Source organism: Symphodus melops, assembly GCF_947650265.1.
Source record: "Symphodus melops genome assembly, chromosome: 14".
Classification (NCBI taxonomy): domain Eukaryota; kingdom Metazoa; phylum Chordata; class Actinopteri; order Labriformes; family Labridae; genus Symphodus; species Symphodus melops.
In genome coordinates this window covers 15145384-15172873 of record NC_136704.1, presented here as the reverse complement: position 1 = coordinate 15172873, position 27490 = coordinate 15145384, and the positions used below count along the sequence as shown (strand labels likewise).

At 44.0% G+C, this 27490-nt stretch overlaps 1 protein-coding gene across 2 annotated transcripts in view; it reads right to left on the bottom strand.

Moving 5' to 3' along the window:
• rttn (rotatin) overlaps positions 1 to 26398 on the bottom strand; it is a 29457-nt gene extending 3059 nt beyond the window's left edge. For both annotated transcript variants that reach the window (XM_079361648.1, XM_079361649.1), the window contains exons 1-44: positions 26179 to 26398; positions 25690 to 25877; positions 25329 to 25518; positions 24995 to 25093; positions 24815 to 24905; positions 24560 to 24674; positions 22875 to 23025; positions 22392 to 22557; positions 21580 to 21770; positions 21303 to 21418; positions 20239 to 20406; positions 19927 to 20139; positions 19672 to 19784; positions 18954 to 19080; positions 18519 to 18644; positions 18064 to 18180; positions 17357 to 17493; positions 16616 to 16787; positions 16438 to 16537; positions 15727 to 15812; positions 15008 to 15125; positions 14244 to 14340; positions 14073 to 14138; positions 13788 to 13979; positions 12864 to 13106; positions 12361 to 12517; positions 11306 to 11472; positions 10033 to 10252; positions 9057 to 9185; positions 8773 to 8883; positions 8246 to 8404; positions 7868 to 7945; positions 7214 to 7412; positions 7028 to 7125; positions 6828 to 6915; positions 6292 to 6493; positions 5833 to 5923; positions 5314 to 5464; positions 4928 to 5065; positions 3956 to 4158; positions 3649 to 3754; positions 2650 to 2747; positions 2374 to 2451; positions 1799 to 1925 (exon numbers count right to left, since the gene is read on the bottom strand). In XM_079361648.1, the coding sequence (XP_079217774.1) occupies positions 1799 to 1925; positions 2374 to 2451; positions 2650 to 2747; positions 3649 to 3754; positions 3956 to 4158; positions 4928 to 5065; positions 5314 to 5464; positions 5833 to 5923; positions 6292 to 6493; positions 6828 to 6915; positions 7028 to 7125; positions 7214 to 7412; positions 7868 to 7945; positions 8246 to 8404; positions 8773 to 8883; positions 9057 to 9185; positions 10033 to 10252; positions 11306 to 11472; positions 12361 to 12517; positions 12864 to 13106; positions 13788 to 13979; positions 14073 to 14138; positions 14244 to 14340; positions 15008 to 15125; positions 15727 to 15812; positions 16438 to 16537; positions 16616 to 16787; positions 17357 to 17493; positions 18064 to 18180; positions 18519 to 18644; positions 18954 to 19080; positions 19672 to 19784; positions 19927 to 20139; positions 20239 to 20406; positions 21303 to 21418; positions 21580 to 21770; positions 22392 to 22557; positions 22875 to 23025; positions 24560 to 24674; positions 24815 to 24905; positions 24995 to 25093; positions 25329 to 25518; positions 25690 to 25877; positions 26179 to 26209 (6013 nt within the window). In that variant the 5' untranslated portion in view covers positions 26210 to 26398. The remainder of the gene's footprint in view (positions 1 to 1798; positions 1926 to 2373; positions 2452 to 2649; positions 2748 to 3648; positions 3755 to 3955; positions 4159 to 4927; positions 5066 to 5313; positions 5465 to 5832; positions 5924 to 6291; positions 6494 to 6827; positions 6916 to 7027; positions 7126 to 7213; positions 7413 to 7867; positions 7946 to 8245; positions 8405 to 8772; positions 8884 to 9056; positions 9186 to 10032; positions 10253 to 11305; positions 11473 to 12360; positions 12518 to 12863; positions 13107 to 13787; positions 13980 to 14072; positions 14139 to 14243; positions 14341 to 15007; positions 15126 to 15726; positions 15813 to 16437; positions 16538 to 16615; positions 16788 to 17356; positions 17494 to 18063; positions 18181 to 18518; positions 18645 to 18953; positions 19081 to 19671; positions 19785 to 19926; positions 20140 to 20238; positions 20407 to 21302; positions 21419 to 21579; positions 21771 to 22391; positions 22558 to 22874; positions 23026 to 24559; positions 24675 to 24814; positions 24906 to 24994; positions 25094 to 25328; positions 25519 to 25689; positions 25878 to 26178) is intronic.
• Between the last annotated feature and the right edge of the window lie 1092 nt (positions 26399 to 27490).

The window sequence follows — 27490 nt, the reverse complement described above, 5'->3', positions numbered from 1 at the left end:
GCTGCATGCATGGCTCCTTTTTTTTTTTTTTTTTTTGCTGAATAAGCCGTCGAGCACAAATGACAAATATGATGAAGGAGAGCGGACGACTTTCTCCAAGACGGAAAGAACTGCGCTCTGAAGTTTGAATCCGCTATAAGAACAAACAAACAAGTCTTCAAAATGAGTTTTTGAAGTAGCAGTGAGGTCGAGCGTGTGTCATTCCGATTTTAATCATCATTCACCAGCAGAGCTCTCTGAACGACGATGAAAACCATCTCTCGACTCTGGGAGGGGGGGAGATGGTATTTAGCTCAAGGCGATAGCTGCGATTGATTCGACTACAACACCGTTCAGAAATGTAAACACTAATTTATAACGTACAAAAAAACGAGAGTCAAATAAAAACATTTCTCTCTCGAGGCACCACGTCCACCGTCAGTGTAACTGACAGGGCTAACTGCTGCAGTCGGAGTTGAATTAAACACAAATTGAAGAGGACATAGTGTGAGGCTGATTGATGTTGATTATTGGTGAACATGACAGCTTATAGGTTATGCTCATCCTGGAACAGCCGACAACGTGCTGGCACTGTGAGCGGGCGTGTGCTGATTGTAGCCCGAGGTGATCTCAATACCTGTCAAGACCGGCCAGTCTACCGCCGAACTGACACGAGAGAGCTCGACTTGATAATGGATCTACTCCTTTAATGAGAGTTAAAGGCCTTCCCACTGCGAACACAAATCTCTTTAATTCATTTTGCGAACATATTGGATTGATCATTTTATAAGAGGAGCGGGGGAAAAAACTGTTGTTGTTTTTTTTTTTTTTTCTTATCTGGCTGTCTGTAGGAGCAAGTTTTGGGGCTGCTACAAAAATATCTGCGAAAATATGTGTGCCACAGACACAAAAAACAACAACAATCTAACTTGAACTAGCAGTACAAACAAAGCCTTGGATGAAGGCGGTAGACAAGAGATGAAACAGTCAGAGGAAATGTAGCCTTCTCTCGAGACGCAATGGTAGCCTGAGGGTGGATGGTGTAATACTAAGCCTGGCTGCATGCAGCCTGAACACAACCTGCTGTTCGGTTAACCTTTAGGGAAATACTGTGCCTGACTTCACTGATTTCTGCTACCTCACAGCTTGAGCAGACGAGGGGTCTAAAGCGAGCGAGTTTAGATCAGAGCACATGCACCCACTGAGGATCCGGTGCCAATCACACGGAGGCGCACAGAAAGGCAGAGACGCGGAGCACATGAAACCTCCTTTCACTGATGAAACTGATTTCGGTTGCGCAACTACACCTGTCACACACACACACACACAGACACAGATGAATCAAAGGCACCATGAGCTGTTTATCAAAGTCAAATGTCCCTGCTGTTTCCTCCCCATGAATCTCGATCTTTTCTCTTCTCAACAAGCTTTTTTTTTTTTTTCTTTTCTGTTTTGAAAGTCTTTGGCTGTTCTCAATTCAACATACCCAGCTCCGACATTTGCATGATGGAATACCAACATCTCAGGCAACACAGAGACGCTCTCTGTGTGTTCCCACATTATCTCCAACTGGTCTGACCTCCCGGTGCCACACATGCAGTGAGACAGCCTGACCCCTGGTCATGACACTGTGCCTATTGTGAGTGGCAGGCGAGCAGGCGCCGCTTGTACAGTTGACACAATGTTGTTCAGCAGCCGCTTGGGAGGACAATGGGGCCCCTTAGTGTGACGTGTGCGAGACTCGGTCAGAGGCGACGGGCAGGCATGGCACAGGCACGCTGCCTGCACAAACACATAAGACAGACGCGCACAAACAGACCTGCGGCGCAGTTGGCCGTGTAGACGCACAGAAGTTCCAGCGCCGCCTCCATGGCGGGGTCGTCCAATAGCAGCCAAGGCCAGAGAGCGTAGAGTGCGTGTGTCAGACGAGCATCTGTGGCCACCGTCTATACAAACACACACACACGCTTTAAACTAGCACGAAAATAGCACACTTAAAAAGTCATATAAAACATTAGAGAAACCCTAATTTATACAAATGCACAAACACAGATGGCAGTAATCAACATGAATTTCTTCAGTGTTTTTGTAAGTGTGCAGAAGAAAACACACAGGGAGCAGAAAATAGCAGGAGAAACACAGCAGTTCAATGTCCCTGGCTACTTAGTCCAAGGTAACCACCAGTGACTAAAAGGCCACTTAGAAAATGAAAACCAGCTAATATGCTCCATAAGTAATGCCATTACAGGGTTTAAGAAGCTAAACTTGCTGACATGTTCGCAGGACTGTGCACATTTAGCTGAATCTCATTTACAGGCTCAGCATTGGTACTTTAAGGTTCCATTAAAAAACAATTAGCAGTGGGGAATTAAAAGGCAAGGCGCAGAGGCTCACTCGGCATTCATCGTTGCGATAAAGAGCGCTCCGCAGGATCTCCACAGTCAGCTTGATTTCCTTTAAACGGCCGTCTTCCTGTTAGGACGCAAAGACAGAACAAAGAGCATGATGTTCCCGTGTTCAAGATGAAAAACACTCTCTGCGGCTCCAGAACAGAAAGGAGAAACACTGCTGGGAACGACAAACAGCTATTCATAATATTTATTCCCCCCGAAAAGAAAAACAAACACATTAACTGCTGAGACTGGAAATTTCCATCCAGTCTCTGCTCACCTTTTTGCGGTGAGAAGCTTTACCGGGTCGGACCGACTCCAGGTGGAGCTGAGACTGAGTTTGCTTCATCTGCTCGACGCAGCTGTCGATGAGGCCAGCTGCAGAAAAACAACAACAACAACAATCGGATCATGTTAACCTCGAACGTTAGAAGAGGAACATTTCCAGCATGAAGCGGCCTCTGAAGAAGTGAGAGTGAGACTAAATCCTACTTGATTACATGGATTGAAAAATGGATGAAAAATGTATCAGTCACCTATTCAAGCACTGCTACTGCTCTATGTGCTTTTGAATCACCCCCCAGAATGAATACACAGGGTTTTATTTTATTTAATATAGCGTCTGGGGAAGTGTTCCCTCTGCTTGCTAACTTATTCAGACCTATAAATATTCCCCTTCTTTATCAATTGTTTGGTCTGTAGCTGCTCTTCTCTCCTTACTCAAGCTTGTTGTTCAATGTTTCTCACACGTCTGCTCAACGCGACGTCACACGGACACTTCACGACGGAGCCGTCAGCAAAATAAGGTGGGAATAAAGTTTGGGTGATCAGATCTGGCCGTTTGCGTTCACACGTGGACGACATGGGGAAACGAGGAGAGCAATGAATGTGCGTGAGTTACATGTAGGAGAGGGCGCTCAATGAAAACACAACTCCTTTCGGAGAGAACACTTTGACAGAACAAAGGGAAGAGGGCGAATGTATCTGACTGCACTGGATTACTGCACTGTCAAAAGGACAAAACAAAGAGAATACAGGATCACGAGCAAAGGTTAAAACAGCTCTAAATGATGTGTTAACAAAAATAGATATCTCCACTAAATAATGAAATGTTGAGTTCTTGCGAAGAGTCCTTCAAATGATTCATCTGATGGTAACTTAGACACAAGATGAGCCAGCGACCCACTTCAACATTTCAAAGTGTGAAGCAACAGGTGACAGCTTGACGGTAGCCTGAGGTTTGGGGTTTGGTTTGGTTTGGTTTGGTTTTGGTTTTTACCTTTGGCTGCATGGATTTGAGCGGAGGGGCTGCAGGCTAACAGTGTCATCAGGGTTCTGGCTGTCAGCTTCTTTAAAGGGTCCTGAAGGGTCCTCTTCTCGAAACTCTGGCATCGGCAGTGAAAGGAGAAACAGTGTTCAATCAAGTCCACGCATTCGCAAACACTCTTGAAAGTTCGCATCAAAGTTTTGGATTGCCTTGAGCACACGCGCTGTTTGTTGTATATAAAAAGCAATCAAGTTTAGTCACAGTGAACTCCCACAGCGCGCCGGGGTCTAGACAGACCGCCCCGCGCCCCTCCACCTACCTGCAGTAACAGTTCACACAGCTGGCTGGCTGAGTTACCGCTCAAAACGTCAGACAAAGCTGTCACAGGTTTAGAGTTAGAGGTCGTGACCTCTGCGCCCTGACTCTTTGTCTCCTCTGTGAAGACTGCACAGAGGCAGTGCAGAGCCACGGTGTGAAGAAGAGGATCTGGCAGCTTCTCATTCACACACACAGATAAGGTTCCTGCAGACACACAAACACAGAGGAGGGGGAAAAAACAACAACAACAAAAAAAAGAGTAAGCTGGTGGGAGAATACTTTTCCTTTTTAAAGGATGACACAGCAAAACACTTCATCTCAGCGTGACAAAATGGCAAATTCATAGTCGAAATCCCCTCGACAGTGCTGGATTTCTCCACGCGCTGGCAGGCAAAAACACCAATCATTTGAATGTGTATGCAGACATCGTCAACATGTACACACACACATACACACAAAAGCTCAGCATTCATCGTTCACTGGACTCATCAGATTCCTCTGTTGTGCCATTAATCACAGAGGAAGATGAGTGGGTGGAGAGGAGGTGGTTTAAGGACAGGATGTAATTATCCAATCCCAGCATCTGTTCAGGGAAGTTAATACACACAGTAATGATGCAATGATGTGTGTTAATGTGAGAGCATGTCTTTTTTTTTTTTGTGCCACAATTACAGCTGCACAATTATAGCCAAAATGCCAATCCTGATTATTTAGTGGGTTATTTGCAATCAGCGTAATTATCCTTCACGATAAGAAAATAACGACTTTATAGCTATCGTGATTTCATCTTCGTACCAAGAGCTCAGAGGGATGTTGACAATGTAAATGTCTCCAAAAGACTATAAACTGTAATTGTGAATTGAGAGAAATTATCCATAATGGATGATTTTCCACCTTATTTTGCAAGCTCCTACACAATAATTAATTTAGTCACTTTCCACACACATACAGACAGTGCAGAGTATCTGTGTACCTGCGAATGTCCGCCAGCGTCTCCCCAGCGCAGCAGAGACAGATGGGTACGACGCTGAGCTGTCCCTCCTCACCAGAGTAGCCAGGAGCATAAACACGTCTGCCCAGCACACGCAGACTGCGTCCCGGGAACCGGCATCTGAGGAGGGAGAGAGTGAGTCACAAGTTTTATGACACGAGACAGCCACACTGCAGAACACACTGCAGGGAGGGGCTTGCTTCTGTAGTATCATTAAAAAGGGTTTTTGTTTTTTTACAGAATCAAAAGGAGGACACAGATCATGTGTTTTTAATCTTGAAAATAATTCAACGTTTTTGGAACATACACTTCAAATCGGATTTGTTTAAACTGATGACTTCAACTTGAATACGACTTAAAGTTCGGACCTAATCCTTTGGTGTCCAGCGTGAGCACTGCCACAAGAGTAGCTATCAGCTGTTTCAGGAAGTCCATCTGGCCAATCAGCTCCTGGCTCACCGTGGCACATGACCGCAGCAGTTTGGAGAAGCTGGACACGAACTGAAGTAATGTGACAAACTGCAGAGACATGCAGGAAGAGGAAGAGTTGAGGGATTCACGTCGCACAGACTTACAGAGCCTCTGAGGTTCGAGGAAAGGTGAAAAATGGATGTATGGGGAGAATAAGTTCTTCCTTTGATACCGTTAATATTCAGAGCTTGCAAAACAATGCTTTGAGTTTAAGCTTGTTAAGTATTCCACCCACGCTGAAATCTGGAGGTGCCCTCAGACAACCTCACGCTGCTCTGAAGCTGGCACTGCACCGTACCAACCCACAGTTTTTTTTTTGTGGTAAGTCAAACTAACAAAAACAGTGGGAACAAAAAAAAAAAAAAAAAAAAAAAAAAAAACAACTCTTCAGAACTGTCTTTGAGAATGTTTCTCACCTGGCTCTTGATGTCTTCTCTCTCTCCTGGAAGGATGTTGGGTGTCTTTAGCTCGTTCAGACATTTCTCGATAAGACCGATTTCCAACAGACTGAGAGAGAAAGATGATGGAGAATGTGATCAGGGAAAGAATTAGCATTCATTCTCTACGGGACCATAAACACACAGGCTTAAAAAAATAGCACAAATATGTCACCAGGGATAAAGTGTTCGCCTTGTCTTTCACTGCAGACGTTCTTAATGTCCTCAAAACTAAAGTTACTTTACCATCAAATAGTTTTGTTATTCACTTCAGTGCACATGAAGAAAGGATTGGTCTAGTTTCAACTCCTCGTACATGTACATTTGCATATTTGGAATAAAGAAGGTCACAGAAAAAGCCTGTCCCCGCCCACTCCTGACTTCTCTTCCCGTTTAACACATCAGAGGTGCTGGTCGTGTGTGCATGCAGCCTCTCACCTGGCCAGTGCCTGTAGGAGCTGGTTGTGTCGCACAGCAGTGAGGGTGGAATCTGGCAGGACGGCCAGCAGGTTAGCCAGCAGGCCACAGTGGGCCGCCATGAGTTCAGGAGTAACCATGACAACGGGCTCCATGGCCAAGGGCTCGCCCTGTCGGGAGTCTTGGGAGGTGACCGTGTCGCTGGTGTCTGTGTCGCTCTGGCCTGTGAGACACAACGACAGAGAGCTGATAGAGACATCTCCGACGGCTCACTGTTTGAATCCCTTCAGTGTGTTTCTAAAGATGCTGTGAGCACATCAAACACACATCAACGAGAGAGAAAACAACAGGAAACAGACCTGAATTTCATATGACAGACAGACGTAAACAAACAATTATGGAGATGTTTTCAGTTTATGTTCGCAAACACAAAACTGCATCAACTGCTTCTAAAATAATGAAGATATGATCGGTTAGAATGACTGTGTGTGAACACACTTAGACACTTTTCATCAATCAATCAATCAATTAAAGACATTTATTTCTCCCTGCATCACCTTGGGCCGTCAGTCTGCTGACAGGGGTTTCTTCTGTGACGCTTAACGGAGACGGACTTTTAGGGGTGTGGGGTCCTGAGCCTCGAATCTGTAAACAACCAGATGCCGACGTGAGGATCCAGATGTGCCTTAATGCAGCCATTTAGGAATGAATGCAGGTTTTGTGTGCGTGTTTTAAAAAGGCATGAAGCATTGCTGACCACAGTGCTCGAAGTGGAGAGGGAGCTGGAAGGTCTGCTGGAGTTCGCAGTGGGTGCTGGGGGGTCACATTTCCAAAACCAGAGAGAATTCTCAGAGTCTGGACAAATAATGATTTGTTAATTCACCCTGCAATCCATTAAGACAGGCCGCATGATCTTATCATCAACATTAAAGCAAAGATGTACCCAGGGAGTTGCACCCGTGAAGGCCTGGTCCTCCAGTGGCGCCAGCACGAGGTTGCAGACTGAAGGTGTACCTGCCTCTGTAACATCTGGAGGCACAGACAGCCACATGTTGGAAGTACTGACAGTGGTAGAGCAGAGCCTGAAGCGCTGGAAGACCCACTAAAGACACACCGGACACCTCATCGTGAACGCATGGGTGCTGTGAGACAGAAGAGTATGAGAAGGGGATGAAGAGATGAGTGCACTTCAAATGGTTGATCTGAATATATCAGAAATATCTTATCACACGACCTCAGTGGTCCTTTCTGTCTTTCTCAAGCTTTGTCAACAAAAACACTAGATCAGATTCTTTTAAGCAAAAAAGGTTGTTTAATATTGATCTTTTTGCTGCTTTGAGCATATAGCTCCCTTTATGGTTACAGCAAATGTGTTTTAAAAGGGTTGTAAAGGCAGAGTTTCAAAGCTTGCAAACCCTGCTTGAACCCTGCAGGACTCAAGTAAAGACTATAGTTTGGTAGGGAGAGAATGAGGAGAGACACAAAGAGAAACTGGAGGAGAGGGAGAGATAAAAAAATAAAAAAAAAGGAAAGAAGAAAAGAAGAAAACACTTCACGGTCTATAAAGGCTTTTTAACTGGCTGGCAGAGCTGCTGACCTGCCAGTGGGAGTCCTTGGCCTCCTCTGCGTTGGCAGGCATGGGCATCACCAGCAAATTCTGCAGGATAAATGCAGCCTGGACACACACACACACACACACACACATGCACACACACACACACACACACACAAAAAAAAGTTGCTCACACGCTAGGTCAAGTAGGATTGGATCAGCAACAGTGCCATCTGCCTGTATTTGACTGGTAATACACAGAAGTCCAGCCACACTCACTGACCACATGAAAACACAGAACACGTTCAGTTCATCAAACACGGCAGTTATCTGGATCTGTTGAGTCCGTCATTTCTGGACCTGTAACAAATAAACCGCTCGATATTGAAGCTCTTATTTCCAGAGTTGCAGTAAGAGTGATACCTCTCTGCGGACCATGCTGCTCTCCTGCTGATCCATGAGGATGTTGAGCAGCGTACCCCACAGACCTCCGCTGATGTTCTGACAGCTGGCACACAGGGCCTGGCACCCGCTGGGCACCGAGGACAGAGCTGCACCCAGACCCAAACTGGCGCACCTCACCTGAACACGACAGCGGGGAGACGAGGATTCAGGTGGGTGTTGAGAGAAAAGACAGAGAGAGAGAGAAGATTAGAAAGAAGCATCCTTCAATTTCGGACTGTACGTGGTGGTTATTCATGAGAGTTGCATTTAAACCAGAAAACGTCAGCGTCAAGGGAGCTTCCTTAGAGTGACTTGTGTTAAAACTTACTTTCGGAGACAGACATGTCATGTGCTTTTTCGCACAAATCTTTTGGGTTTCATTTTGTCCCAAATGTCAGGCATCTTGAAAACTCCATTTGATGACATTATTGAAGTAGATCCGAGCAGTGAGCAGCTAAATGTTGAAGCCTGTATTGTAACGAATGCCGTTTTCAACATGTCCGTACCTCTTGATCCCGGTCGACCCAGAGCGGAACGAGCCAGGCCAGACCAAGCTGAGAGGCACTTCCCTCCTCGGCAGCTGTCTCGTTCCCCAAAGACCAGCGAACGATGAAGTCCTGATGAAGACAAAACAGAAAGAAAAACATGCTCTGGGTTGGTTCTATGGTAAAAATGTTTTCTTGGGAGTCCGGCGAATAAAAGGGGGGAAAAAACTCCAGTACATTCATGTATTCAGCGATTCCTTTGTAAGCGGCGGTGTCTACACGTACAGTACGCTCTCAACACTTGCCTTGTCTTCGTTTTCCGCCATCATCTCATGGGAGAGGTGAAGTAAGCAGATGATAGCGTTCTTAGTCACTCCTTTGCCCATGAAAGAGAGGGAGTTGCCTCCCCACTCGACGTAAAAAGAGGAGATCACCTGCACAAGAGGTCACAGAGCACGTTTGTTAAGTGGTGTTCTCACGAGATGCTCCGGCTTTTCTTGCACCTTTGTCAATTGAACATCCAAGACTGCGTCCGTTTATGCTCGTCATGCCGCTCGCCGCGTCCTAATAAATACAGCAGAGACTAATTATTTAGCTTGGATTCATCAGGATGTGGGAGTGCACTGAAGAGCTGATGAAGAGAGCGAGGGGGCCTGGGGCCGGCTCGAGCTTTAGGGCCCTACAGTGCTGATCAGTATCAGGTGAGAGGTCAGTTTAGACGGTGGAGGGCATAGGGTTAGAGAGTGTTAGGAATCGGATTATTAGATCGAAGTAGCCACCAGAGAGTTGAGACCCGAAAAAGCAAATTAACCGTCACTCTTTATCGCATGTTAATCAGATCTGCCTGTTAAAAACAGACCGAACCAACATGAAAAGGAACGAGGTGTGAAGAGATGAGTCCATTCCACAGAGGTTTTCATCCTCAATCAAAAATTAAAGTTTGGACACTTCAGTGCTGAAGACTGCTGTGCAAGCTGGTCGACACTGTGTTAGGTTATTGTTTCACGGACTGTTGAACAACCGAACAGATGGAATAGGCAAGGTTGATTAATCTCATCAGCGTCTTCTCAGCGTGGCATATCTAATCAATGAGATTTTTACCTTCTGCAATTCATGTCCCGTAACCATATTCGGCTTCATTTTTAATTAATTCCTCAGAAAGTACTCTCTGCTTTGCCTTTTATTCGTTTCTGTTGGCAGTCTCGGCTCCGATGAGTCGGTATGCTGCGTGCGACACATGGAGCATATGCACTCAGCAGACACAGAACAGTGCTCACACACCTCGAGAAGACCACTGAGATACTTAGAGCAGAGGGACATGGGCTCCAGGTCAGGGCAGTGGGAGCTCCAGCCAGGCTGGGCAGTCAGGCTGACCATGCCCTGCAGTGTCCTCTCCAGGCTGGGAAGGCCGTAGAAACGCGGGGCGTCGGACACCCGCAGGCTCTGAAGCAAACGGACTGCCAGCTGGCTCTTGAAGGGGCCTGCTAGCGCCAGAGAGAGCCTGGACGAGAAAGGAAAGGACAGAGTGAGAGAGAAATACAGACGAGGAGAGTGGACAGGGGAGCAGAGAACAGACACAAATAATGGGCGCAACGCAAATTCTTCGACATAAGAAGGTTTTGGTTTTTTTGCATGTCACTGTTAATTTGGATGTCAGCCGGCAGGAATTTCATCACAAATTGCGTGGAAAAAAACAATAAAACATTGCCTGCAGTGGAGGAAAAAAAAGAATTCAGTAACTTTGCTTCCTCCTGATGATGTTAATTCATTTAGTAACCCCACAGGAAGGCTGAACAGCATTCAGATGGAGTTCATTCACCTTCTCTGAGCTCTTACAGAGGAAAGACAACTGTGCTTTCATTCATTTCTAATTAAGAACTCATTAAAATTGTAGAGATTCAGAGGAAAAGCTAAGCCTCTGTGGCCCTGAACTGCAGCTGAATTTAGAGCAGAGTTTAGAGTTTTATCACATGTTTGAAAAGCAGACAGGAAAATGAATGTTTACCTTTGATGAAATCATCTATCAAATCTATAAATAACTCAACGGCTTCATTGAAAACGTTAAATAGGTTCAGTTGCTTTTTTCCTCAAGAAATAAAATAATGACTTGTACTTAAGTAATGTTGCTCAATCATCACTCATCCTTCGCCTGGATTTTAAGGTTTTGTTAATGGGCAGGGAGCGGGTGTGTTTCCTCCATCCAATGACAGCGGGCAGATGAGTTTAGGGCTGGATACAATTCAGTGATTGGACGCCATTCAAAGCGGCGAATATAACGGAAGTGAACGTGGTGGCATATGAGAAAAAATATCTCATTGAATCAACCTCGGACCTCGGGTTAGCTTTTATCAACAGATGCCAAGCGGGTCAGGTTTCTGTTTTGACGTGCAGGTAACAAACACGAGCAGTGAGCGTACACGCTCCACACCGCGGGCGTGAGTGTGTGCTTCTGTGCGTGATGAGCCCAGGAGGAGGGGCCCAGTTTGAATGTTGTGCTTTACAAACTGCGACGAACAACTCTACTGACTCGACCTCCAAGATGTGTCACACCCACCTGTCCGAGGTGTGTGCCAGTCGAAGGAGCAAGATGTTGAAGAAGCTGGTCAGCTCTCTCTGGAGTCTCTGGCTGACGTGGTTCTTCAGTTCCTCCAGCTCCCCTGAGCTTGGAGAGGAGGTCTGCGTCTCCACACCGAGCAGCAGATTCAGAAGGGATGCAGCCTCCTGGATGAATGGACACCACCATATTCATTTGATTAGCAAACACTAATGTGTGAATGAAAACTACGATATGAAAGTAAGTACTACATAATGAACAGTACTTTGTTTTCCGCATGCATATTGAGGCACATCCCTCTGTCTTGATGGAACTAATAACTCCAGTGGATTATGAAGTATCGATTATCCTAAATCCTAACAAACGGACAGCCCATCTCTACGAGTGCTAAACATGCAGAATTTCCCCTTTTGCAGTGCATGCGTGGATAGTTGATGGGAGGGAAGAGAAGGACAGATGTTCCTGAAACAGCTCAGTAATTACAGAAAAGTCAGAGCAGAGTAGAGCTGTTCACCCCTACCAGGCATTCAATCTGAGTCTGCTTCAGCTGCCAGGGGAGGGCTTATTGTTTACACACACACACACACTTTAATGAGGAAGCCAAGGTGAGACTGATTAAATCCTAAAAGTAGCTCTCTCTCTGCTAAAACAGTGCAGTTCTCCTTCTCCTCGGGTAAAACAGGAGCTCAGGAAATAAATCGGTGCTGCAGGTCTGACCTGCCACACTGTGAAACTGTTCTCCCTGTCGTTATGAGACAGTATGGTTTTTCTGATGGCATGTGACTCCTTCCTGTTTTGATTACAGGTATATAACCCTCTGTAATGGAGTGGAGAGAGGCGAACCAGATTACTAGCTAGCACAGATGCAAACACAACGTACTTCCCATGTCCATATACAGACAGAAAAGTGAAGCGCATTAGAACACGTTAATATACGGATAAGATGGCTGCTATCTTGCTCGGTCCATGGATTTAGCGTCCATGGATCTGTAACAGGACCAAGCAGGCTACAGGACGATTGAAGTGAGGTTTCAGATAGTGTGAATTATTTGGACCTGGTTGAGGAGCAGCTCCAGTATCCAGCGCAGGTCCTTATCCTCGGGGTCAGATGGGGACTCGGTGTGCACCTGTTTGAAGTATGCATTCAAAAATGCAACAATGCCCACCAGCAACCTCTCATCCTCCACACAGGCGGGACGCACCTGGAGAAACCTTCAGGAGAGGAAGAAAGAGAGAAAGAGAAGAGAGAAGAGAGAAGAGAGAGAGAGAGAGAGGAGAGAGAGAGAGAGAGAAGAGAGAAGAGAGAAGAGAGAAGAGAGAAAGAGAGAGAGAGAGAGTCAACAACAGGAAGAGAGCCCGGCGAAAGGAACAATCCTGGGGATTATTAAAGACCTCTTCTTGGTACAGTGATTCAAATATGACACACAGGCTTAATGTCTATTCACAAAACTTTGTCCCCCTTGTTTAGTGCAAGAACAAACTCGAGGGTTATCTTGCTGATAAGCATTTTGAACCTCAAACAAATACACGGTTCATCGTTCATCGTCCGAGCAAGTACCTGGTCACTGCTGCCTGCCAGCTGAGGGACTGCAGAGTGTCTCTGCAGTTGTGTGTGGGAACGTGAGGGAGGGCCAGTCTGTCAAAAAGCAAATAGAGACTGAGCCTGGAGAGGGCAGAAGTCACCGAACTGTGTCCCGCTGCCGTGACGATGGCCTGGATGCAGTCCTGCAGTGCAGCAGGAAGGTGAACCGCCCGCAGCGACACAACCTGGGCTTCTGACAGCCTTAAGGCGAGAGGAAATCTGTGAGGGTGAGAAAATGGAAATGGTGGATCATATATGTGTACTTCTTTAAGTCTATATTAATAAACACATTTGATCACCAATCTAAAAGGGAGGAGACATTTACAAGTCATCCAGAGAATGTTTTTTTCTGAGCATTACAAGGAAGCGTGTCCAGCAGCTACGGTGAGAAGCGACGCTCAGAGAAAGAGCCAAAATGAAGTCTGAACCGTGTGGATTCAAACAACGTCGCATCAAACTTTAAATAAGTCTTCTCGTCTCAATTAAAACACAGTATGAAATTTACTTCCAGGTGGAATTGATCCATCCACGATGCATTCTAAAGCTTTTTTTTTTTTGCTGTAATCAAGCTGGTTAAATGTGCGTGAGAGACATTCTCATCTGTTTGAATTAGGCCACATTAAGAGTAAATGAAGACCGATGAAACAGAAGATGCGAAGCTTCTCACACTAATTCTTCGGCGCATTTCTCCATTAGAGAGAACATCGTACAAGAGTTATGTGAATGTTCTACTTTAAAATCCTGCAAAGCAATTATGATTCTGATCAGTCTCTCCAACACTCAACAGTTTCCTCAAACCGAAACCTAAAATAAATACCAAAGTGTTAATGAGGACATAAACATTTAACAGATACTCCAGATACTTTTCAACTATTCTTAAGCATTCAAAAAGGTTCTCACTCGTCAACATTGGTTGAATGGCCTTGATTTTCTTCAAGCATGTTGTCAATCCCAGCATGCCATGCGGTATTCCAGGCCACTTGTAGGGCTTGGCGGGCAGGCGCCAGGGTCAGCAGGTCGGAGGAAGAGATCAGGACGCAGCAGTGCGGGCTGACAGCGTGATGAGTCGCTGCCTGGAACGGGATGTTGAACCTGGACATTTTGCCGAAGAGTAAACTGCTGTTAAGAACGTCAAGAGAGAAAAAAAAAAGCATGAGCTATTTACTGTTCAACCAATCAGCTCACCTTCGCGTTACAGACAGGGGAAGTGAAAACGGCGCAAGGGACACGTCTGTGTTGGAAGTGTCCGACCTGAAAAGACGTCGAAAACAGGAAGCACATTTTATTAGTTGTTTTGAAAGAGGCACATTGACTTTAAAAGGATGCAAAGCTCTGAGAGAGGAAACTAAAACTCACCATACTTCAATGCTTGCAATTTCATCAAATAGCAGCAAGCTCATTAGGATAGAAATCTCACTCCCATTGCCTTTGTTCTCCTTTAATATCAGGGATGCTATAATGAAGACAACACACAAACACAAACACACACACACGCACAACTCAATAATAACCGCACCCTAAACTTTGTCTCTGCATCCAGGGGGAAAACATGGCAGTAACTTTTAGAGAGAGAGAGAGAAAGTTGAAAACTCGTCTCACAATAAAAGTGTTGAAGCGTTCAACGACAGGCTTTGCTTACATTATGACAAAGTGGTAACTCTAATGTGGCGTTCAGGCTTTGGGCTGAGTTGTGAAAAAAATAAAAGAAAAAAATCAACATGCACAACATTTGCCACGCATTTTTGAATAAGACATAACGCTCAAAGTCTGAGAGGAAAAGTCTAAATATATGCAGAGAGTCGCATTCGAGTTGATCCAATTCAAATGTATTGAAAAATATTTGACTAATAATTAAGCTACAAATGCTACAATGTGAGTTACTTCAGCATCAGCACTGAAGATAAAACGCAAATACAGCTGTGTATGTCTTGTTGAGCTCCATAGCAACAAGTTGCATCATGCCTTAACACCATCTATTACGGAGTGACATAAAAGCTGTGAATCAAAGAAAAACTTGTCAACCTCCTTTTTTTTTTGTGTATGTTTTAAACAATGTGCCCGCCCGCCTGCAACGCACAACGAGTATAGCTGTTACTTAATGAGTTGTCTTGTGAACGTACCCCTGAGCACGGTGAGGAGCAGGAGGTTGCGTTGTGCCAGGCTGTGCCTCAGAGCTCGATCTGCATACACCAGCTTCCTCAGGATGCAAGCACAAGGCTCCAGCAGGCAATCTGAGCTCTGGGGGGGGGGAAAAAAGCAGCAACACTCAACACTCGGTGTTTAATTGCAGGGAAAACACAAACACACTCACACTCTTTCTGTCTCCGTGTCTCACACATATAAATGCACATGGCCTCGTTACTGTCTCCTCACATAACGTTAACTCAAATTCAGTGAATATGCAGGTTGCAGGCAATCGAAGCAAGGCACAAATATGACTCGCAGACATCTTCTTTACACACTTGTTAGCTGAGAAAAGTCCTCCTGTTTGTTTTTCCCTTCATGTAGTCTGCAATGCTGGACGTTTAGCCTGTTAGCTAAAGCGCTTGATTTAAGGCCTGGGAATGATCAGCAGACTGCAACAACTAGAGGGCTAAAATCACTGCTGACCAGGGCCTGTCTGACACTATTAACACAGGCCACTTCATCCTTCCACGATGCACGCTTCACTGGGTTTTCCTCCCCATCCCCTGGCAACTCACAAGAGTAGGAAATGTACAAAACTGCGAGCACACGTTAGTGCATTGATGAGGCGCAGGGTTTGTTTTATTAGGCTTCAACAGCAATCCACTCAGCACACATCGAGTCATCACTTTGCCAAAGCGGGTTTTGTGTTTACCGTGCTGCCGTTTACACTCTCCACGATGAAAGAAATGACTTTGTCGGTAATTCCCAGATTCTTCAGCACTGGATGCATTGTTGTGTCTGCAGGGAGAGCAGCAGAACAATTCAATATACCGACAACAAACATTTGCATATTCATCAACTGTTTGCTTTTTTTGTTGTTGTCTAAAACATATGGTGGTGGGAAGGCAAAAAAAAAAAATAAATACTCAGAAATTCTACAGCTCACAAAGGCAGATTTCTAAAAATGGAGATTTTCATTTGGGTCTTTGAACCCTCTGTTCATGTGTATAGCAAATACTGACCGGTAGTTATGAACTATGAAGCCTAATACCACTCTCAAATCAACTTTGAAAGGATGTTTTACTTTAAGCAGCAGGTTCTGCTTGAAAACAGAAGCTATACAGATATGTAAGAACTTGGAGTTGAACTTAAAATAGAATGGACAGGATGTTTTGAGACTAGAAATACAAAAGTTCGAAGAGGCCAAAGTTAAAAACATTCAATGTGTGTTTCTCAATCAAATCTGCCTCTTTATGAGTACACTGTTTAGAACAGACAATGTTTGTGGGAGAAAAATGGACAGGAGTAGACTTTAAATGATCAGCATGGAGGAAAGGTTCAGAATGGAAATGAACTGCAATAATTCCTGAGTTTGTAGAAACTCAAGGGTACTGAATATTCAATATATAAACAGTCATCTCACCTTGAAGCACAACAGCAAGCTGCTCTGCTGCCGATCTTTTCAGGGAGATGTCAACCGTGTCTGAAGTCAAGATACAAAACAGCTTCTCCACTGACTCCACCTGAACGCCATTAAACGCAACAAGTCAGCAGGAGTGTATCTGAACGCGTTTCTTCCCTCTGTGTATGTGCATGTTTACCTTGAGGACAGACTTGTTACTCGCGTCCAGCCTGATGTCTGCTGGGGTTTGGAGGCAGAAGAGATTTGGAAGCGAGGAGATCACTTGTTGATCCAGGTCTGGTCTGGCTGTGTGAGCATCATCACTGCTGGTGAGGTGAGGCAGGATCTGTTGCACTGCTGCCATTCTCACACTGTCCATAATGAGCAGAATCCATTCAAACATAGATATGAATATTTAATTCAAACTTTCAAAGACATAAAAACAGCAGATAAAAGCACAAATAGAGGGTTCATCATGTTACGTCACTTTTTTCTTTTTTACACACACAACATCCCACATGGTGATTGGTTGTCAAAGAGTGTCTGGACGGGCAGACAAATCTATTAGCTGGTGCCGAAATGTACCAGGGCTCATCTCCTGTCCGGTGCCTGGTGTTAATTTCCATCTCAATCAATATTCATAGGCTGGGACTAAAGAGCTGTTTCACACAGGCCTCACTGAGGGTTTAGATGACTTGATGAGCACATCAGCTGACAGCTACAGACAGAAGTAATATGTCCATCACATTTCAGTTTGTAAAGCAAAATATTTAGACTCTCCAGCGTTTTCCTGCTACAGATAAAAAAAACAAACAAACAAACAGACTTATTTCAAGTATCGCCACATGTTGTCTCCATAAGCGTACGTATCGGGGCAGGGACATAACACCTGAACTCTGAAAAGGGACAAATCAGAAATAAGAAAGACTAAAAGACTCACGTGGGTTGTTTGGTGAAAAGGAGTCGCAGCGCCGCTTTCAGCTTGGCTGTGCTTGGAAAACTTTCTCTCGCCACGTCCGACTTGTCACTGATCAGCAGGACACAGTTTCCAAGTGACTCCTGAGTGCTAGCGTAACCCTGCCACACACACACACACACACAAACAGAAACACACAATCGTCAGACCGCCTTGGCAGACAATAGAGAGAACAACGGGGAATTCCATCTAAAGCAGCACAACGGTAAATAAAATATGCGCTGCTTTGATTACGGCTGGTTTCATTTCATCTCTTGTTGACATGGCGGGCCCATCACTGAATGGCCTTCTTGAATTAAATCACACTTGACAGCCTAGTCAAAACCTCATGTATATTCATGAAGAATTTCCAGGCTTTCTGTTGCCTGGAACTGAACAATTAATAAAAGCGTGTTTTTTCTCTCCCCCCCGCCAAAAAAAGGGAAACAATATAACAGAGAATATGTAAATGAGAGAATAACTACATTTTTCTCACTGGCAGCTCAATATGCAGTCTTTTGTGGTTCAGGAGTGCAAAAATTGCACTTTTGATCATAGTTGTTTTGATTGTGGAGAACAAACACCGCTTCCCACGGCTCCACAAATATAATGTAATAAGTTCAGAACATGATGCCGCTTTATGAGCTCTGCAGTGCAAATGGATCGCAGCCTAAACGGAGACAGAGCTCTACCTGTAGTATTGGCATGACCGGGTGAAGTGCCTCATTGAATCTTTCCCAGGTTGATGCTGTCATCATCAATCGTCCCTTGAGTAGGAACAGCAGAATATCCTTGGCAGCACCGTTCACCTACAGATCACAGGTAACGTGCTGAATTTACGCAGGCACTCCTGATAAAACGTTTATAAGCAGGTTCTATAAGTGATAGGGAATAAATGTTTAAATTACATGACAGCTGTGTACCCTGGCAGCTTAGCATATCTAAAGCAGCATACAGAAACACAAAGAAATCACACAATGCAGAACTGTACTTCTACTATCATTAGTACCAGTGTTTATCACAGAAATACCTTTCAACCCTGACCTACATTTACATATTGAAATACTGACTCATAGATCCTGCTCAGAAAGATCCATCAGTCAAATTAGTTCTAATAGAAATAAAGAACACATGTACATTTGCCCACCTTCTCCGCAGAATCCTGGAGACCAAAAGCGCTTATTTCATAGAGCACCCTGTGGTGAAGCAGGAAGTTTATTCCACCGCAGGCTCTTGGTTCCTGTCGTGACACATTCTGGATGCCAATGCAGTCCTAGAGGTGTATATAATCACACCAGCACACATCATAAATTATCGCTGTCCTCCCACTTGCACTTGCATGCAGGAGTTCCATTTTAATGTAGCCATGTGCTCTATATGGTGGTTAGAAAATGTAAAGGAAGTCTGGTTCTAAATGTCATGTTATTCTTTTATAAAATACACTGTCAAAGATCTGCAATCCATCCATCTTTAACCTACTAGTGTTAATACATTGGTGACCCTGGAAACAGACCATACTGTGGTTTCAGTAGCCATGATTTTAGCCATGAACCTGCACTAAGTCAATTAAACACGTTCTGACCTTGACCAGGTTTAAACAGCATTCGTATGTTTCCATCTTGACAGGAGGCAAGGGATGTGACAGCAGCTTGAGGAGCACTTTCTGGCTCTCCATTTGGAGAAGGGGGCTGGGCTGATCAAACTTCAGCCTGGTGACGGAAAGCCAAAGGAAAACAAAGTAGAAAAAAAGATGACAATTATTAAAAATACATTATTTAAAGGGTTAATAGGAAATGAATTAATGGAGTTTCTAAATTAACAAATGCCATTGACTCTTAAGAACACTGTGTTGCACTTACATTAACTGTATCTAAGGCTTTTGGTGCTGGTAATCAAAGTGTGTTAATAGAAAGGTTAGCAACCTTTGGCTGTTCTGGTTTTAGAACGTCATGCGATGGTCTTTCTTCTAGTTTTCTTTTTTTATTACAAAACAGTGTCCCACAAGGCTTCGTACTGGGACCTAGTGTATCTTAATACCCATGTAAATGATTTTCATGAACATTTCAGTGAAGCAAAGTTTAATTTTTATACTGACAATATGGTTTTGTACAGTTCTCCTACCAGTGCAATGAAGAACCTAGAAGCGTGGAACGTTGTCTAGAGAAATCTGAACTTAATACTTAAATGATGTGTACCTTGAGGTCAAAGTGAAAGATGGTGATCAGATCTTTATCCTGAACAATGAGGTGACTGAAATTAAATGAGATTTAATTGCAAAGAGAATTGATTTTTTATCTTACAGGTAAGAGCAGATCTGAATGCATTCTTTGACAATGGGTAGGTGTTGGTGAAATGGGAGGCCACTAATCGCTTGGTCTGCCAGCTCCAATAACTCCAACCAGTTCTTCTCTCCCTATATACAGTACAAATAAATAAACCCAATAATTAACACCAAAACAACAAAGTCGGAACATTTTTACTTGAGTGGTTTTTCACTGAAGAAATGCGACATCCCTTTATTGGCTTGCTGCAGTTCTATGACGTGGAGCTTATACCTCAGCTTGGGCTTCCTTGAGGAAGTTGCAGGTGGACTCCATCCAAAGAGCAGCACGGGCCACTCTCCTGTAGAGATCATGGCTGTCGGAATTCACCTGCTCCAAGTAGGCCACGGCTGTCTCTTGCGTGCTGGGTAATAAGATTCCCAGTGACGTATCCAAGGACAGATGGAAAATAGCCGTGGCTGTGTTTTCCGGGAGATTTTCACTCGCCTGTGTAAGATCAAGGCAATTTAATTTTCTTCAACTTTGGAGTTAAATTGTGGGAATCACATAAAATGATTGAGAAACTCCTTTTGTTTTGCTGCATACCTTTTCAGGAGGGAGGATGGTCTGTAGGATTTTAATGGTGAATATAGCAGTGCCTGTGTAAGCCATTCTGTGATGAACCTGACAGCTGTGGGGAATGTCTGCTGAACAGCTCTGATGGTAGCTCAGGATATCCCCAAGTAGTTCCATGCAGGCTTGCAGCTTCTCCTTCTGAAAACACACAGAAAATTCAGACAAAAAAAAAAAAAAAGCAACGCACAAACACAGCAGCACACGCACCCGTATCACGTGCATGTATGCAGACACACACCAACGCACAGCTACTGGGCGGGAGCCAAGAGAAAAATTGTTCGTTCCAGGGGTTAGGAATTGAATGTAATCAGATTTCAGGGTTATTTTGGGACGAGATACAGATCCACCCTATCTCAGTGTGAATAAATTGGAACAATCTATTCTCAGCCACTTTGTTCTGGGAGAAGAAACTGAACAATAGAGGATGAACACCAGCAGGGGGCAGTAGATGCCCTATGCATTGGTGTGGCTGGTATGAACAGTTCAGCCCATTCCCATAGGGAAAAACCTCGAGGTCTGGCACATGTAAGCTGCTCTCCACATAAAGATGACAAAACAGTTCTCAGGCTGCGGGACTCAGGGCATGTTTAAAACAGCAGAGGGCCAGAGGGGCCTGAGCTTGACAAGTGTATAAGTCCCCCAGAACTGGAAAACACCAGTCAGCAGGTTAACAAATGAATGTGCATGGTGAAAAAAATTCAAACCACTTTAATGTAATCCTTTGTATTAACTTCCTTCAGATATTAAAGAGAATAAATAGTACAACTCTGAGCCTGTGTAAACCCAGGAGGTGTGCATGTATGTGTAAGAGGCTATTTGTCACCAGCACAAAGCCTTTTGAAACCTTACATAATTCATTCAGATCAATCGCATGCCTACACTTCTGCTCGACAGTCAAGCACCGTACGCCTGTGAGTCTGCTGCAAATTGTCTGGTGGCAAACCCAGTTCCCTCCCCATTCCCCCCCCCCCCTTCCAGTGAAGTGTATCCATTCATCTACATAAGAGGCTGTCATGAGTTGTGTTTCCACTTGCCAGCTCCATCCCCACCAGGCTGCGCTCGTCCCAGACCAGCTCGCAAATGCTGTCCCTGAGCAGGAGGACGGCGTCGCACAGCAGCTCCAGAACATGTTGGAACACATGCGAAGAGTCTGAGAAAGGAGAGGAGGAGGAGGAGAAGAGGACACGGAGCGGGAGTACCGGAGACTGTGAGACAAATGCTGATGGAAAGCAGTCAGTGTAGTGAGGGGAGTATTATACCTTTGTTTCTGCCATCAAAAGACATCCTAATATAAAGCAGAGTGACTCTTACCTGTCTTAAGCAGGGGTATGGCATGTTCCAAGGTTGCGACAGTAAACTGAGCCAAAGTGAGCTGCTGTAACTGCAGCTCCAGGACATCTTCTACACCCAGATCAGGAAGTGCCATATGGGCCACATCTGCAGGCGACTGGGGGGTCTGCCTGGGGGCCTGGACCGCTGCTCCACCTCTCTGCAAGCTGCCACTGGATGAATCACGGACAAAGGTGGGGAAACTGTAAATTCCTGATCTGCACTTGGACCACTTGAAATACAAGGAGTGACGTACAAGCTGTTTAGGGATGGATCACAGAAACTGTGTATCCCTTCCCAGAAATCAGAGCCGATTTTTGAGCACAGTCGACCGACCGCTAGAGGGCTCATGGTGTTATTCATATTGAAGGGGAGGAAGAGGAAAAAATCCTCCACAGTCTTTCTCATGCCGTTTTATCTCCATGTGCGGGTTTGCTGGGTGTCACTCGCAATTGTATTCTAATCAAAGCCTTAAAACAACCTGCTGTGCATACATTGAAAACAAAGAGGAAAGGAATCTCCTGGGCTGGTGAACAGACAACAGTTCTGATAAAGCTAAGAGATATTCCTACAAGCAAGTTACAGAGACTAACATAAAAACATTTAGGCCTTAGATGTGTGACAGAAGAGGAAGTGAAGCCCTGCTCTCAATGCAACATGTTAAAGACATGCAAAGAAACACTGCCTTTTAAATGCTAAAATTGATTTGATGCAGGGCTTTTTTTTTGTGGAAGTCTTTCTGCTAGATTAAAAGGCACACTTTCATGATGTTGATCTCCATACAGTATACACACCTATTGGAAAGTGCATCTCCATCCTGGCCGTCTCCCCTGGCTCTCTGGTCTGTGCGTCCCACCACAGAGGGCCGAGGAGAACACTCCGCCCCCGGAGATGAGGCCTGCGAGCGCTGGGTCCGCACGTCGTGAGACACGGAGAAGGACGAGTTTTGGGACACTGGATCTGCACGGCCGCGGGAAGAACAGAAAAGTCACAGATGACTGATTGAAGAGAAGAGCTTTAAATGACGGACGTATTCCACATTTAAGAAATCAATCAGCAATGTTACACAGCTGTATCAATGTTGTTGTTCTATCATGCATTTTAAGATGTATCTAAAATGATTTTAATATGGTTAGATTCCATTTCAAACTAAGCCAAAAAAAGAAAATGTGTTACAAATCTGTTATACAAAAAAAACAACGAAACAAAATAAACCCACAAAAACACACCACCTGTAACAGGATGTCAACATCAGGCTAAGTGTTCAGCCATGCTACCTTGCTTTGTAGAGTAGAAGCTTGGATCCTGATGAAAGCGTAGTCTCCTTCTGAGCCCCACACAAAGCTGTCGCAGGCAGGAAAGAGCCTGTAAGTGGAGGTAGCTCGTCTCACCTTTACCTGAGCCCAGCCTCAACAGGGACAGAAGGTGCTGTGAACAGAAGGGGAGATCAGAGGCAGTGATGTTTTTTTGTTTTTCTTGTGTGTGTGTGTGTGTGTGTGTGTGTGTGTGTGTGTGTGAGAGAGTGTGTGTGTGACTCTGGGTTCTTTTTTCCCAACACTTAATTAACCACCAGTGATACCTAATTAGGATAATATTGTAATTGGGCAAATAAATTGGTTTATGGCTCTGTTTACAAACAGGCCAATCACGATCATCGCATAAAGGCTGTGTAAAACAGGACCTCAACAAAGACAGTGATAGAAAAGTTGTAACAAGTTTGCTAAATAAAGAGAGCAAGTGGAATTGAATTATTGAAGCAGCAATTTGTTCCGAGTTCAGATTCGCTGCCCTCTGCAGCTAATGATGTCATGTCTCTAAATCCGAGTCATTTAATTTAGCTTAATAGCTGCACTAACTCAACTGAGGGCCAAGCGGAGCAACGAGAAGAAAACTACTTTGCCATAATGATTTCTCTTTGATGATGAGATTGCTGCGTGACAGTTTGCTAATACTGCCTTGAGAGCGATGCACTTTATTAACAAATAGTAACGTTCACAGTGGCTCATCGGGGCAAAATGATGTTTCCTCGAGCGATCTGTCTGTGGCAATGAAACGACGAGCCTAACTAACAGATGCACTCTGTCAATTAAATGATTCCTAAAAAAGTGCAGACCACTGTTTTACAGCGATGGGGAGAGAGAGCGATGAAACAAACAAATAAAGAGGGCTGCAGACCCCCCCCCCCCGTAGGAATTCAGACAGACATGACACGCACACGCTGACCTTCTCATTTGCAACATCGCACAGAAGAGATTTCAACACCAGGATGAGTGCGGCTTAAAACAACTTCAGCACATTTACTGAATCGCTCATCCTGGAGGAGGCATCAGCAAGAAGAGAACAAAATATCCCACAAAGGAAAAGTCCAACTGTGTAAGAGGTACATCATGACCAAACGTTATCCTCACTGCTGAAGTGAAGTAAGCCCCTCAGAGGGAGCGGCTACCTCCTACAAGTTCAGGGACATAGAATTTCAAATTGGTGGTTTGTTCATTTTTTGGCATGCTTTTATTTTGACAGTAGCAAAGAGTGACCATCCCAGAAAAGCCACTGTGACATGGCTCATGCAAGCAGTTTTTTTCTAGAACCAGAATAAAGTAAAGTAACATGGTTATGTGTGGGGATGGAATGATTCACTCGACTCCTGATACGATACGATACGATTCACGATTCTTTCACGATTTATTTTACAAAATGAGACAAAGACAAGTCATGACTAAAAAAAGATTCCTTTTATTCTTTCATGAAAACACTAATGCACCTCCTAATCTCTTTGGCTCTTGCAGCCGGTGAGCAGGACTACAAAACCCAGCTGCAATGATAACGCCAGCATGTTACAACCAACCGCATGACGCTCACGACATTACTGCGATTAATTTTTCAGACTACTGATGTGAATCTTGACACCTTTGAATCCATTTTTAACTGCATTACAATTACATCCCTAGGTATGTGATAATACCTTAACAATACTGGGCCTTTGCAGGAAGATCTCAGCCGGGAAGTCTTGCATTATGACGTCACAGAGAAGTTCACATGTGGTCCGCACCAAGTTGTGATCGCTGCTTCGAAGAGAGCTGTTTCCAAAGAATCCCAAAGAAGAATATGAAAGTAAAACTCGATAGTTGACGTCACTGTACACAAGTAGATTCAACCAGTCTCTTTTCTCCCGACTTTTTCTCAAAATCTACGCATTAGTCATTTTCATGACGCTCACCTTTCATTGGATGAAAGAATGTGTCTGTCTGTGTTTGTCAACGTCAACCAGGGAAACACGGAAAACTTCAGGCATCTCACAGTCTCGTGCACTGCACACCGCGGAGAGATGAGACATGTAAGTCAAGTCATTTTAATTAGGGGGGGTGGGAGGATCATCAAGTGTGAAAAAGAATTGTACCTGCTATCCTTTGAGGGGGAACATCTGCGAGGCTTGGCATGCTCTTTGTGAAAAATCCAGTTTTAGGGAAATGCTCCTCAGGTGGAGCAACTATAGGTGCTGCGGCAGAGGCGACACATTTGTTAAATCATTGGACAACATAGTGAATGTTTTAATCAAATTCTTATAAGGTCTGAAAGGTTAAAAAAAGTTTTTAAAAAAGTAAAATTAAAAACATAAAAACACCCCTGCCCCCCTTCCCAATCTCACCCCAACTACATAATTTAAAGCACATTGTGTAATTTGCAACAGAGAGAATCAAAACAAACAATTATTTGGCTTTAACTCGCAACACCTGTCGGAGTTGCAGTACGCTGTCCATGCGAATAGACCGTTGTATGGCTAGGGAGTAGCTCAGGTAGCTGGAACAGCTGGTCCAGGGTTCCATCAATGACAGCTCGCAGTCTGGGCTCCACATTAGGAGACAGTTGTGTGAGGAAGTCGACTGCACCAACGTCTCTGAGCATCTGCGCTGCAGAAGGATGCTTGGAATACAAAATGACCAAATAAATAGTCGTGAAACGAAAAGGGGAAAAAATATACATACAAGACGAATCCGACTAGATGTAAGATATTAAAACACTATACATCTGAGGTGGGTTTGATCCTGCAATGCTCCCCCTGTGTGTACTTACCTATGCAGAGAAGAACCTCACCTTTGATAAAGCTAAGAGCAATTCAAGGACCTCCTCCTGCATCGGCACCTCCGGGAAGTTGAACCACTCGAGAAGATACACGAAGAGCTCCTTCTCTTGAACAATGTCGGAGACTGTTATCAGGGAATGATCCAGCTTACATATGATGTTCTTCAATGCTCGGACTCTTATCTCCACCAAAGTGTGGCCTGAGATCAGCAAAGAAAACACAGTAGTCAGTTCATAAGAGACATTTAAGCAGAGTTGGCGACGCGTTGTTTTAGTTTTGCTCACATCAAGCAAACGTTGGGAAGAAGAGTCTTTTTAGTTTGCCAATGTTAATGTGTATATCAACACTTTTCACAACATTTAGGGTGCTTTTTGCACCTGCAAAGAAAAGTTTAAATTGTTGGCTAATGTTAGCATGCAAGCGGCTACAATTAGACAGATGACAAGTTTTGTTAAGATTAGTTGAAGTCAGCTTACGTTGCGTTAGCTCAGTTAGCCTACCTATTTTCTTTATAAGAGGAGATAGCTCCATGCTCAGCGTATTGTCCTCTCTTGTTGTGTAAAGATAACAAGTGTCATAAACGAGCGAGGTTTTGTCACTTCTGCGTCTGCTGTCAACAACGTCTGCCCGCGTCTGTTTTCAACAAACGCGCCGCCCGCGTCACTGCACTTCCTGTCGAGGACGGTGGTGCGTTCATGGCGACAATCTGTGTAGGACAAACTAGGTAAATAAACGGACTTTTTTCAAAACACACGTGGACCCATACAATATTAGAAGCAACTTAAGGAACTTCATTTTTACTATAAATAAATCTATAATATATATTTAGAAACCGAGCAGAATCAACCTTCAGTATATAAAAGGCCAAAAGGACTAAATACAGCTGCATTTAATAGCCTATAAAGAAACAGCCTTGACAAAACTGTTTTAACAATTACTTATAAAGAGATAACTAAAGGATACCCAAGTTACATTAACTGACAAATACTGGTGCATAACCCATCTGTGAAAGTGCAAGATGCAAAACTTTGTATGTTCTTGAATTGGCATATACTTGTCTCCCAAAGATATTTCCCAATCTTATTTATTTTATTTTATTTTACAGGGACAATGCATATAAAATAATAATAATAATAATAAAAAAATGTAAAGTAAATGGGCCAGAATTAGCCAAAAGTTGAATTTTATCTGCTGTCCTTGGCCAGATCTTACAAAAGGCTCAAATCAAAACAATTATTATTATTAGTTATTAAAGGGCTACAAATAAAATGGCAGTAATTAAGCAGACATCACAAGTGAAAACAAGAGGCATCATTTGGTTAAAAAATAAAAAGTAGAACTCGAAGGACAGACGTGGAGCAGCACTGAGCAGACATAACAGCATACAAAGTTAAACAGGTATTAGTAAAGGCACGTATGCAATAACATACTATAAAAGTCAATGTTAGGCCTACTTATCGTTATCTTATCATTCAAGGCATTTGCATTTCTTCAATACTAGAGGAAGTCAGCACGAGTGTTGAGCATTTCAGCACCCCCTATTATCCTGTCATCAAATTAATCCTGCCAAACACTGACATTCTCAAAAATCAAAGGTGACGCGCGTTGACTCTTTACACAAGTGCGAGCATAAATTCTTGTCATATTCCATGCGTGAGTTAATCCAATTGCATCCAACCTCACACTTAGGATATGCTGTGGATATGATCAGCCGACAGGGTGATAATTAACAAACTTAGCAAACGATAACATGTTATGATAATAATGTAATCACACAGCTTTTGAGAAATGTAAGCCTATAATTAATTTGGC